The 12,909-nt window shown below is 42.1% G+C and overlaps 1 protein-coding gene across 10 annotated transcripts in view; it reads left to right on the top strand.

Moving 5' to 3' along the window:
* The first annotated feature begins 156 nt into the window (after positions 1-156).
* ubr4 (ubiquitin protein ligase E3 component n-recognin 4) overlaps positions 157-12,909 on the top strand; it is a 49,518-nt gene continuing 36,765 nt past the window's right edge. For 7 of the 10 annotated variants that reach the window (XM_072448740.1, XM_072448742.1, XM_072448741.1 and 4 more), the window contains exons 1-31: positions 157-309; positions 2,921-3,018; positions 3,096-3,199; positions 3,461-3,590; positions 3,839-3,987; positions 4,246-4,345; positions 4,419-4,560; positions 4,746-4,870; positions 4,992-5,116; positions 5,204-5,263; positions 5,342-5,532; positions 5,616-5,715; positions 5,845-5,982; positions 6,064-6,181; positions 6,580-6,621; positions 7,876-8,063; positions 8,141-8,297; positions 8,378-8,463; positions 8,548-8,717; positions 8,985-9,264; positions 9,868-10,000; positions 10,080-10,159; positions 10,243-10,371; positions 10,442-10,624; positions 11,092-11,214; positions 11,290-11,519; positions 11,597-11,715; positions 11,799-11,896; positions 11,998-12,155; positions 12,231-12,437; positions 12,511-12,612. In XM_072448740.1, the coding sequence (XP_072304841.1) occupies positions 188-309; positions 2,921-3,018; positions 3,096-3,199; positions 3,461-3,590; positions 3,839-3,987; positions 4,246-4,345; positions 4,419-4,560; positions 4,746-4,870; positions 4,992-5,116; positions 5,204-5,263; positions 5,342-5,532; positions 5,616-5,715; positions 5,845-5,982; positions 6,064-6,181; positions 6,580-6,621; positions 7,876-8,063; positions 8,141-8,297; positions 8,378-8,463; positions 8,548-8,717; positions 8,985-9,264; positions 9,868-10,000; positions 10,080-10,159; positions 10,243-10,371; positions 10,442-10,624; positions 11,092-11,214; positions 11,290-11,519; positions 11,597-11,715; positions 11,799-11,896; positions 11,998-12,155; positions 12,231-12,437; positions 12,511-12,612 (4,187 nt within the window). In that variant the 5' untranslated portion in view covers positions 157-187. The remainder of the gene's footprint in view (positions 310-2,920; positions 3,019-3,095; positions 3,200-3,460; positions 3,591-3,838; positions 3,988-4,245; positions 4,346-4,418; positions 4,561-4,745; positions 4,871-4,991; positions 5,117-5,203; positions 5,264-5,341; positions 5,533-5,615; positions 5,716-5,844; positions 5,983-6,063; positions 6,182-6,579; positions 6,622-7,875; positions 8,064-8,140; positions 8,298-8,377; positions 8,464-8,547; positions 8,718-8,984; positions 9,265-9,867; positions 10,001-10,079; positions 10,160-10,242; positions 10,372-10,441; positions 10,625-11,091; positions 11,215-11,289; positions 11,520-11,596; positions 11,716-11,798; positions 11,897-11,997; positions 12,156-12,230; positions 12,438-12,510; positions 12,613-12,909) is intronic. The other 3 variants (XM_072448747.1, XM_072448750.1, XM_072448743.1) reach the window with 2 other exon arrangements.

The following is a 12,909-nucleotide window of genomic DNA, read 5'->3' on the forward strand; positions in this document are numbered from 1 at the left end:
GGACTGGGGAGTACAGTCTGTGGAGTAGTACAGTCTGTAGACCCACCCCGGTGCTTGGACACTCACCCCGGTGCTTGGACACCCACCCCGGTGCTGGACACACACCCCGGTGCTTGGACGCAGATCTGTTGAGAGCGCCCCCTGTGAGGGTTCTTTTGGCACAAGCTTTTTTCTGCGGGTTTTCAAGATGGCGTCAAGCGGAGGAGATGAACACGAATGGACAGCGGCAGTACGACCGCTTTTATCAGCCTCGTACACCGCTTTTGAAACGAAGGAGCTACCTCAGCTTGTCGGGTCTATAATAAACAGGTGAGGCGTGGAATGTCAACTCGTTTGAAGTCTGTGAGGCTCAGTTTGGGCTGTGGTCACTCTGGAGTCAGCTGGTCGGCTAACACGCTAACTTAGCTCTCAGTTAGCATCAAGTTACATTGGCTTAAGTTGCACTGCACCAAAGCAGTCAGAGCGTTAGCTCGCGTGCTAATGTTTAGCCAACTTACTTTATACGCTCTGGCTTCGCCCGTCTTTGTTGCTGTGTCAAATTGCTTTAAGTATTGGGTTGCTAAAGAGCTGCGGTGTTAAAACAGAAACGCAAAGTGTCACAAAATGTGTTTGATGACTGAATGCTGCTTGCGGAAATTTTGCTTCATCATTAGCTAGCTAACACAAACATTAGCAGCTGAAATGGGCAAAGGGCCCTCTGCTTTTACTTCATGTCACAGTTTATTTGAATACTTCAGCTTGCTATACAAAACAAACCTTGGTTGCATGTTTATGATAAAGAAAAGCCTTTTGTTTTATATGACAACGTGTTGAAAAGCTAAGAATGCAGTTTAAAAGCAACATCTGTCTGAGCTGAAGTAGGCGGGGACCTTCACTCACTTTGGGCTGTTGTTTACTACAAGAGTGAATGATCACCATGATCTTCATTTGACCTTTTTGTCCTGTAACACATCACTATTCAAATGATATGATTGTGGCGTCACATTGTATTTCCTGATGATTCAGTGAAAAGAAGTCGCCTTATGTGGGATAGCCAGTCGATCTACACACATATCTGCACTATATTGTAATATTATTATTGTTATGTCAGTGTTAACTAACACACTGTCAGTCTCTTGTAATAGGCCTACAGTTTGCGTTCAACTCGGAAGCTTTTCTTCTCACTTTTCGTTTTGCGGTGCGCCAGGCAACTCAGGAACACGCTTCTGGTTTTACTGGAAACGAAACACAGCCTTTGTTTGGGTTTGGTGACATTTTAGTCTAACGTTCAATCCCTTAGAGATTATTTTCTTATTGTTTTCTTGATAATTAAAATAAAGACCAGAGTTTTATTTGGATGGATACAATTTGATAGTTTGCATTTAAATAATATGCCGCATTTATACTATGTTATAATATGTCCACACTGGGACTTTCATTTGCACTGCCACAGTACAGTAATGCACAGATATATGAGCTTGAATAAGTCATTTCCAAACACCAAGTACAGCATGTTTTTTCAGTGTCCACTGCATCACTGCCCGAGCACTGTTCATTTCAGGTCCAGTTTTGTTTTATTGATGTATTTATTTCAGTATCTAGTTTTTGGATTAAGATTTATTTATTTAAAAGGGACATTGCATATTAATGAACCAACAATGTAAATATGCCAGAACTAGCCAATCGGCTTCTTTCCAATCCCTGGCAGGTCAAGACAGAAACCATATTGTCGTATTCCTATGTGAAAGTCTGATTTTTGTTACCTCCATTAAATAATACACTGCATTTCCACAATATTATGCAAATTGTGTCATGAAGTTAATATTTGTTTGTTTTCCTGTGAAACTCATGATTGGTATTGTGTGTTAGGGCTCTTTGGGTCAGTGAAATAAACACTTGTGCCAATTAGTTTGCCAGGTAGGTCCAATTAAAGGAAAAACTACTTAAGAAGGATGTTCCACATTATTAAACAGACCACCATTTTCAAACAACATGGGAAAGAAAAGGATCTCAGAAAAGCCTGAAATAGTTGAATGCCTTGGACAAGGTATGAAAACCTTAAATATTTCACAAAAACTTAAGCACGACCATCATCGACCCTTTATCAGGAGGTCCCGCCCGGTGGGCAGGGCCTACTCAGAGTAGGATAAATATCTGAGTTCCCGGTCTTGATTCTCAGATTGAGAATGACTCTCTGATAAGTGTCGAAACGTTTAGTTTTTCCTAAAAAACAGAGTCCAGATGACCAAAACTGAATCTTTTTGTACATCATACTATTAAGAGGTTTGAGCTGATTCAGAGCACATGGGGATTTGTGTAGGTAAAGGTACAATGAGGAAGGTATCTACCAGACAGGTGGACAGCCACCATGTCCCAACGAGGAAGAGGCAGAGTCATGTTTTGAGCCGGAATCATGGGGATTCCGGGTCCCAGATGGTGTGAGAATGACCTCTGTAAAGTATGTGGAGTTTCTGACTGACCGCTTTCTTCCATGTTACAAAAGGAACTGTGCTTTCATCTTCATGCATGACATGACCAGCTCATGCTGCAAGGAACACCTCTGCATCATCAGCTGCTATGGGCATAAAAAAGAGAAACTCATGGTGTGGCTAATGTTTCTAATTCAACAAATTACCATTTGCAGTTCTTTACAACAATAACATAGTTTGAAACTGTTACTAAAATACTTTTATCAATGGGAAGTTTGTTCAATAACATTTGAATTGTACTCTAAAGGTTGATGACTGTGATTTATATTGACAATTTAGAGAATATTATATATATATATATATATATATTAAAAATATCATTGTATAATCATTTGGAACGCAGTGCAAGGTGGAGCAGGAAGTTTGTACTTCATGCCACAACATTCTTGATATTGTGCATGTTTAACTTTTGATTTTGTTTTTAATATAATTTGCCTTCTCATTTATTTCAGTGAAACAGATATTCTACACCACGACAAGCAGTACGAGCCTTTCTACTCATCATTTGTGGCTCTCTCCGCTCATTACATCACCACAGTATGTGGACAAAGTATGTCTCAAACAAATGGTTTGCAAACTTTATGCAGTCCTCTTGTTCAGAAATTAACCTCCAACTTGTGTCTCCAGTACCAAGAAATCAGTTACTGTCAGTGGCAACAGCATGCAAAGTATTGATCGAGTTTTCGCTGCTGCGGCTGGAGAACCCGGATGAAGCATGTGCAGTGTCACAGGTAAGAAACCAGCTGCAACAAGCCCAATGCATTTATGTAAATATTTGTTTCGGTTAGACTGCATTTTTGCTTTACATATTAGTAGACTGTTTTATGTAAAGACCCCTAAAATGATTTTAATGCAAAGTAATCAATACAAACACGTTAATGTAGCTTGTGGCATTTCAAAACTACAATACAAATAGTTACAATTTGCTTTTGGTGCCTACAGCTGTAATATTCAAGTTCAGTTGTAATGCTGGTATATTTGCTTATCTGCAGAAACACCTGATTCTTCTCATAAAAGGACTTTGCACTGGCTGCAGCAGACTGGACCGCACAGAAATCATTACTTTCACTGCTATGATGAAGTCTGCCAAGTTGCCTCAAACTGTCAAAACCCTTTCAGATGGTAAATTGAGTCATAATAAGTCTTTTACTGTCTACAGAAGGAGTCGGCAAGTCTCGACTATTGAACGCCCATCTTCTTGTCAAGAGAACCCCTTTGGCTAGAAGTTCACAGATGTTTTTCTTGACTAATGGCTTAGGGTTAATATGCAAAAGCTTGATAAACACTAACTGCTACCAGATCAACACAACAAGTCTCAACATTCTATTACAATCACTGGTGGCTAATACATGTATTTACTTCTCTATCAGTGGAGGATCAGAAGGAACTGCCCACTGCTACTGTGAACCCTGAGCTTCGACAAAAAGAAGTACAGATGAACTTCTTTAATCAGCTCACTTCGGTTTTTAACCCGGACCTCACCACCATCTTGGCCTCCCCTTCAGCAGCGCACATGCAGGTATGTTTAGGCCAACCAGATGCCTTTACTTTTGGTAAAAACTTATCTGGTGTCGCCAACAAAAATGCAGTACAAACAAGACCGTAATGACTTATTCACACATGCTTTCTACCACAAAATAGTAATATAGCCTTTGCCCTAAAATCAGAAAGTTGGTGATTTGATTCCCAACTAGTGCATGTTGTTGTTGTTGTTGTTGTTGTTGTTTTCTTCGTCACTGCAGTATCATATTTTTCACTCCGGTATTCTTTTTTGCAGACGGAGAGTGACTGCGACGACCAAACTTCCGACCAGGCTCTTCAGGCCAAAATGAAAAATGCCTTTGTCTCTCAGAATGTGTCGAGCTTACAGGAACTTGGTGAGCCTAAAACTATATCTTTGGTCTGATTTCACGGTGCTGCTTTTTAATACGCTTCACGTCATCTTTTTAGGTGGGTCTGAGAAACTGCTTCGAGTGTGCCTCAACCTGCCCTACTTCCTACGCTACATCAATCGTTTCCAAGATGCTGTGTCAGCCAACTCTTTCTTTATCATGCCTGCCACTGTGGCGGATGCTACGGCTGTCCGCAATGGGTATGTTTGAAAGACAATCTTATCTAGCAGAGTTCATGCAAGATTTCAAGGCTTAGGATTGCCTTTATTTTGGTTTTACCTTCTTGTCTCATCGGTATTGCAAAACATGTCTTCATCATTTCATTTAGCCATTTACTGACTTAGAATACAATTTGACTTCTCTTCTTCGTTTCTTTTTTTTGCAGATTTCATTCCTTAGTAATAGATGTGACAATGGCGTTGGACACTCTCTCGCTCCCTGTTCTCGAGCCTCTGACTCCAGCGAGACTTCTGGACATGACTGTGCTGGCTCTCAGCTGCCTCTACGCTGGTTGGTATTATTGAAGAATCTAATATCTAGATAAGCTAAATTTGTTCAGGGCATCCATTATACAGCACATGCATGCAGACACACAAAAGCCTCATGATTAAATCTATTTTTACATGTGTAGGTGTGAGTGTGGCCACCTGCATGGCTATACTGCAGGTCGGGAGTGGCTTACAGCTCCGCTCTGCCACCACAGGGACTAAAGAGGAGGACTATGAAAACGACGCAGCCACTATTGTACAAAAATGTGTAAGTCAATAATTGGAATAATATTTGTCACTCCTACCGCCTACATCTGATTATATATAATTGACCACATCATTCCTTTTCTTCCAGCTTGAAATTTACGAAATGATCGGACAAGCCATCAGCAACTCTCGCAGAGCTGGAGGAGAGGTATGTTTCCTTAAATATATAACCACTTTTACCTTGTCAACAAAATATTTACTTTTTTTTTTTTTAATCCCTTCACAGCATTACCAGAACTTCCAGCTGCTCGGAGCCTGGTGCCTGTTGAATAGCCTATATTTAATCCTGAACCTCAGCCCGACTGCTCTGGCTGATAAGGGCAAAGAGAAGGACCCTCTGGCTGCTCTCAGAGTTCGGGACATCGCCGCTCGCACTAAAGACGGAGCTGGTTCACCCAAACTTGGACCTGGAAAAGGGTAAAAAAACAAAAAACATATTTCGATGTAGTTTTATTTCATGTCTTCTTGCACCATAACACTTTTTGTTGTTGTTGCTAAAGGCACCAAGGATTTGGAGTTTTGTCAGTCATCCTGGCAAACCACGCCATAAAACTCCTGACCTCACTTTTCCAGGATCTGCAAGTAGAAGCTCTTCACCGGGTAAACGGCTAAACTAATACATTTTATGATATTTGAACGTTTGATAAGTTTAACTTCCATGCCCCATTAGTCACGTAAAAATAATTGTATTACTCTTTCCTTCTGTATTTGTCTCACATTTCTGTGCAGGGATGGGTGAGTGATGGTCCTCCAGCTGAACTCAACATCATGGCCCAGAGCACTTCTATTCAGAGAGTTCAAAGACTCATAGACTCTGTGCCCCTCACCAACCTCCTGTTTACACTCCTCTCCACGTCGTACAAAAAGGTACAGGCTTCTCCATTCGCATTCACGTTCACGTTTCCTCCTTTTACTTTAATACACGCGTTTAAATTATGTGTTTTTTAGGCTTGCGTTCTCCAGCGACAGAGGAAAGGCTCGGTCAGCAGCGATGCCAGCGCCTCCACAGATTCAAACACCTACTATGAGGATGACTTTAGCAGCACAGAAGAGGACAGCAGCCAAGGTACTCGGCGTCGCCAAACACTAGTACAGCAAAACTACGGTGTCTTTGAATGGGAAGGTCCAGCTCCAATCTAACTCTATTTACTCCCACATAGTTTAAGTTGAAACCTGACTATCTGAATGACAGAGTGTTGAGACGTGTCCAAACCTACAAGACCAAACTTCACACGATTAAACGGCTAACAATGTAAATCTTCAAGAGATATGTGCCGATTTGAATGAATGTACAGACTTTTCCCTGTCAGTGCGGGAGCTGTGGGAGAGAGGCAGTGTGGGACAGGTGCTCTGCCTGTGGCCACAGGCAGGGGGCAGTCAGGAGCATAAACACACTACGCAACACTGTGACTGTGAACTGTCTGTCCACTACTGCTGTCAGTGTAGTGACAGTCTCTATCTCAGCAGAGAGAAGACAGGAGAAGACAAGTGCAGCTTGTGTCTCAGGTCAGAACAGACTCAGTGTCCACCTCACTGTCCCCGAACCATTCTGTCCCTGTTTGTCTCACAGTAGGCTCTGAGCGGTGGCTCTGTAGTTTAGGACAGACTGAGCCAATGGTGAAGCAGCTCTGCCCAAATGCGTCTGCTTTGATTTAACACAAAATTATGTTTTGACGGAGTGTTTCACCTTTGGCTCAGCGTAGATGTAAGGATAATACCAATGTTGTTGACATGTAGAAGAGTTTCCTGTACTCTTGAGTTTAGAACTCCCCAAAGGCATTTCAGCTCCATCCTATAATCAGTCAACATTACTTCCTTTGCTCATGACTGAACTACAACACACCAAATTAACATTCGGACAGATGTATAACTGCCCATTTGTTGTCTGTAGATACTAATAATCACCAGTCTTGAGGAAAATGGAAAACCATGTGATGTGCCTTGTTTCCCCCCCTTGTTATTACATGAGTCTTCCAACAGTCAGCTGTGCTAGATGTACATTATTTGGAAAGTATAGAAGAATCCCATGTCAAACAGTGGTATTGTTCTTGTACAGATTTTGTGCTTGTGGGGCTCAATCACACTGTGTCTAGCTGTCACTGAAATTGATGATTGTGTATGTCGCATGCACACGTGAATATCAGCTTTAAGTGATATTCTCCACATTAAACAGACGCCCCCCTGTGGAAGCTATAGCACAACAAATGAAAATGTAAAGATTTACATAAGGGCAATTGTTTACAGCTAGACAAGCTCGCTACACCTAGTGTATTCTTAAATCCTATGCTACATGAATGATGGAGTTTAGATGCAGTGTTTGAGCTAGTCTCATTTTAATTTTTACATTTAATTTCCCTAAATAATAATGCTTTCATCCTTGCATATTGCTGCTACCTTGGTAACCACGGATAAAGCTTTGCAATGCGTTTGATTTCTGGGAAAACATTTAATTCTGCCCTGTCGTTCTGCTCTATAACGCTAGCTTTTGTTTTGCATGTGTACAGATTGTGGTGTTGGTGCTTTCATTTTACACCAGAACGAGTAAATTCTATTGTCGTTATCCGCCAACACAACACAACACAGGCGCCGTAGTCCTCTGCTTTTGTCCACCTCCTTCACAGTGTTGTAGGTGTCTCCAAGCGTGTTGACACCTTTACATTTTGGCTTTAGATGTGACGCCATGCTTTTAGCGCTTCAAGCTTTGACCACCGTGTAACCTTTTCAATGTCGTTGCATCATTTCGTGTGCTATTACCCGCAGACGATGACAGTGAACCGATTCTGGGGCTGTGGTTTGAAGAGACGATATCCCCGTCGAAGGACAAAGTTGCGCCCCCGCCTCCCCCGCCACCCCCGCCTTTGGAAACATCGCCCAGGTTAAAAAGCCCTAGCAAGCAAAACCCAAGTGAGAATGGAAATATTTTAGCTGGACGTAAAGACCCTGAGCTGGTGAGGACCCTGCTAACGAACGGAACTAGCATTAATGCCTTTAATGTAGATTGAATTTGAGCTATTTCTTTCTACAGTTTCTCAGCTTGGCCTCCAGTATTTTAAATTTCATCACCACCTCGATGCTCAAGTCCAGAAATAACTTTATCCGCAACTACCTTAGCGTGTCACTGACAGAGCAGCACATGGCGACGCTGGCCAGCATCATTAAAGACGTGGATAAGGATGTAAAAGGTAACTCCAACTGACTGAGAAAGCAATTTGACCATTAGTTTATTTTCTGATGAGATTAAACGTGCGTGTATGTGTTTCAGGCTCGTCCGATGAAGTATTCTCTTTAGCTTTGTATCACTTCAATCACACACTGGTCACGTCTGATCTTCCATCTCCAGCCCTACAGGTATAAACAATGTATTTCCAAGTGTTGACTTATTTATTTTTTAAATAGCGGATTAGGTGATGAACAATGTCTTGTCTTCTACAGAGCACTCTTCTTCAGCAGCTGGGCGTGGCCCCTTTCTCAGAGGGTCCCTGGCCTCTGTACATCCACCCTCAGTCTCTGTCGGTTCTGTCCAGGCTGCTGCTGATCTGGCAGCACAAGGCCACTGTCCAGGGAGAGCCAGATGTCCCTGAATGTATGAAGGTCTGGGAAAGGTACGTGTATTCTGTATATATATATTCATGATGTATTCTGTTTTAAATTACAAAAAATTAAGCTATACTTGTTAGACACGGTGGACTTATTCTTAGAATTTGTTAATGGAAACAAAATTCTAGAAAGCTTTTAAATGTATTTATTTTATTTTTTGCTTTTGGACAAACACACACACATTTGAGGTCAAAATAGGAATCACGAGGAGTCACCAAACTGAACTTTTTAGGGGTGCTGGATTGTTGAAAAACATTACTTGTTCCTCATAGATTCCTGGGCACCCTGAAGCAGAACACGCTTCAGGGCACAGTCCACGGAGACGACGACCTGAACGTCGAGCACCTCCAGCTCCTGTTGCTCCTCTTCCACAACCTGTCGGAGCGCGGGCGCCGGACTGTGCTCACGCTGGTCACGCAGGCCATCGCGGAAGTGGCTCAGAGCAGAGACTCCCAAATGAAGGCTGTGCCCCTCAACCTGGCCCGCCTGCTGCTGGTGTTTGACTACCTGATACGGCATTACTCCAGGCCTCCCCTTTACCTCTTTGAACAGGTGAGCTAATCGTAAATACCTTTTTTTGCCAGACATTGAGATGATTTAAATGCTCTGTTTGGTTGATTTGCTTATTCATTTCAGTTTTTAGTTTACCAACCAACTAGAAAACAAACTGTGGGTGGGCTGAGGAAATGTATATATTGGGATATAAGATAAGATAAGATATTCCTTTATTGTCCCACATGGGGAAATTTCATTGGTGCAACGCAGGTAGATACAGAGGTAGATCCAGAAGAACAGATCACTTATAGGAAGTCTGAAAAACACTTTCAGTAGAAGATCTCCTATAAATAAATAAAAACTCCCATAGACAAATAAATAAATAAATACCATTGCATGTGATCTCACAATCACAATCTGAAAATGTGATGGAATATCTATGATGAGATCTGTAATCCTTAATCATTCAACTCAATTTGAATGTTTTAATAGAAGACGAGAGAAACGAACAATAGAAATTAAAACACGGGCCACTCTCAACACGCTCGTAATACCATTTGTGCCGAAGCTATGAGTGATTGGGGCACACCGGCCTTGTTGAATGTTCTTGTTTGGCTAGACATGTTAATGGTCATATTTTTCCCTGCATGCATTTCCCAGGTGCAGTACAATCTCCTGACTCCTCCCTCTTCCGGACACAGCTCCGCTCAGGAAGGAGGCAAGCGCAGCAGTTTGCCTCTGTACTATGGCTTCAAAGAAGTGGAGGAAAACTGGGCCAAGCACTGTTCAGCAGGTGAGAGATTTCAACTGGAATAGAAGCACTGTTGACATTAAGATCCTAGTGTCCCTAGTGTAATTACTCTTATTTTCAGACTCCAATGTTCAACCCAAATTCTACTGCGTCCTGTCCCCTGAGGCGTCTGAAGATGATATAAGCAGATTAGATGGGAAGGTGATGCCACATTTTATATTTTGTTAATGTCTTCAATCATTTCTTTGTTCACTTTCAGCTGTACTGACTTATTTTTCTTATAGGTCTTTCCGAAACTCTTTAGCGGAGCAGTTAAATATGATGAGCTCTACTCTTTGCTCGTCTCACTCTTGGCGGCAGGTTCTGAATTTGACACTGCTAGAAGACAGGAGAACAAGCCTATTACGGCAATGGTATGGACAAATACATTGCTAAATAAACCGAAGCGAATATATACTGAGCAGTCTTTGTGGCTTTGTACAGGAGGCATGTTCACTGCAGTACTACTTCCTGGTGCTGTGGAGGATTCTGGGTGTTCTGCCCCCGTCCAAGACCTACATGGAGCAGTTGAAAGCGGGCTGCAGTGACCCGAGTGAGAGCGACATCCTCCACACTCTGAGATGGTCCTCACGCCTAAGAGTGTCTACCTATGTCAACTGGATCAAGGTTTGTTGAAAATGTTGCAGCGTTCTTCTGCATTTCTACTAGATTCCACATCATCTTTAAATATTACCAGTAGCAAAGATGAGGAGCGGTTTCAAAAAATACCAGTGTCACAATTGGAAAGCTGCAATATCTTTTGCAGTTGAACTTCTATCCTTTGTTCAGACCTCAACAAGCTTCTTTTGAAATGCACTGCCCTTCCTCTTCTCAGAAATAAATAGTCTTAAGGCATATTTAAAACTTCAATGTGAATCAGATTGTGATGTAAAAAAATATATGTATTTCTCCTATATGAATCAGACCTAGAAAATAATAATTATGAACCTACGTAACCCCTAAATATATATATATTACTGTGCGCACAAGGTTCTTTTTGGGGGATTTTAGGTGCTCCATTTGAGCCTACGTTTGGACTTATTTTAAAAAACACAAGTTAGGTTAGGTTAAAAGTAAACTTTGAATCTTTTTAGGAGCACTTGGTGAAGCAGGGAATGAAAGCCGACCAAGCAGCAACTCTGGTGGACTCAACCGCCACTCTGTGCAGTACAGTCAAATATGATGTGGACTTGGCAGAGGAGTACATTGCCAGACAGGTAACGTCACACACCATTAATACAAATACACTGTTTTGTAAATTTGCTTAAATCTTTTTGTCATTTTTGTTCCAGATTTCCACCTTCTCCAGCGTGGACCCCAGTGCGATCCTTCTTCTTTGTCAGCTTCCCTCTCTTCAGGCCATCTACACTCTGGACGCCGTCATCTCCAAAGTGCAGGTTTCTTTGGACGAACATCTGTCCAAAGTGGCCATCGAGACCGACTCTCAGAAGTCCTCCGAGATCACCAAGAACCTGCTACCAGCCACACTGCAGCTCACCGATGTTTACACAGCTTTTACCAGGTGAGAAGTGTTAAAGCTTTTTAGACTCTGAACCCTGGTCATGACTTATTAACCTTACAAACCCAAACATATTTTAGGTCCTATCTGCTGATGAATATTCCAGAAGAAGGAGAGAATAAATTGACTGATGCCAAACTCCAGGGCTATGCAGCTGTTTTGTCCATCGGCTCAACTCGCTGCAAGGCCAATATGCTCGGTAGTTAAATGCTCACCGTTCACACGTTTTCAGTTACTCACTCCAAACTATTATTTAAATTAAATTCTGCCTTTATTTCCCAGGCCACAATGTAATGCAGAACCTGCCCTCCACTGTGCAAACAGTGTGTGAGACCTGGAACAACATCCACACCAATGAGTTTCCTAACATTGGCTCCTGGGTTAGTAGTGTTCAGGATGAGATCGATTATAGTGTTTAATCATTTTATTATTATACTTATTTAATGGAAATGTAATATTCTCATGTAAATGACCTCTTCAGCGAAATGCGTTTGCCAATGACACCATTCCATCCGAGAGCTACATCAGTGCTATCCAGGCCGCTCACCTGGGCACTCTGAGCTGCCAGTCTTTACCTCTCGCCTCTTCGTTAAAACACATCCTGCTGTCTTTGGTTCGCCTCATCGGAGACCTCATTGTGTAAGTGAGAAGCGGAGGAAACGTCAAAAAAATGTTTAAAAGTGAGGACAATAACGGCTTGTTCGTTTCATTCAGGACGGAGGAGCTGAATCCGTCCCAGGTTGTGCGGACACTCTTGCCTCTGCTGTTGGAGAGCAGTACAGAAAGTGTAGCAGAAATCAGCAGCACTTCACTGGAGCGGATCCTGGGGCCCTCTGAGTCAGACGCCTTCCTCGCCCGGATTTATGAGTGTCTAGTGACGGGCTGTTACAACATCATCGCCAATCACTCCGACCCGAATAGGTATCATATCCTGAACTCTGCCATCACAGCTGTAATATTTGCTATACATTGTTATCTTGTATCTCGTCCTCAGTGGTTTGGATGAATCCGTCTTGGAGGAGTGCCTTCAGTATCTTGAGAAACAACTGGAAAGCAGTCAAGTCCGGAAGGCAATGGAAGAATTCTTCTCATTTGGGTAAATGTGATGTTTGATATTAGCGGATGATGGTGCATGGAGTTAGAAATCACATGGCACACAAATACTCTGCATGTTACCTGGCGTTTAGTGTAGGGCTGGGAATCACGGGGTCCCTCACGATCCGATGCTATACACGATACACGGCTCACAATACGATAATATCAGAATAATAATTGATGTATCGCTCATGATATTCTATGATATATCAATTTTTTTAAAGAAACCCAATACATTTCAACAAAATGTTTCTTTGATAAAACACAACCAGCACAATCTCAAAATGAAAAACACCAA

This window comes from Eucyclogobius newberryi, unplaced genomic scaffold, assembly GCF_026437365.1.
Source record: "Eucyclogobius newberryi isolate DKJ021-1_F unplaced genomic scaffold, fEucNew1.0.hap1 SCAF_17, whole genome shotgun sequence".
Lineage (NCBI taxonomy): Eukaryota > Metazoa > Chordata > Actinopteri > Gobiiformes > Gobiidae > Eucyclogobius > Eucyclogobius newberryi.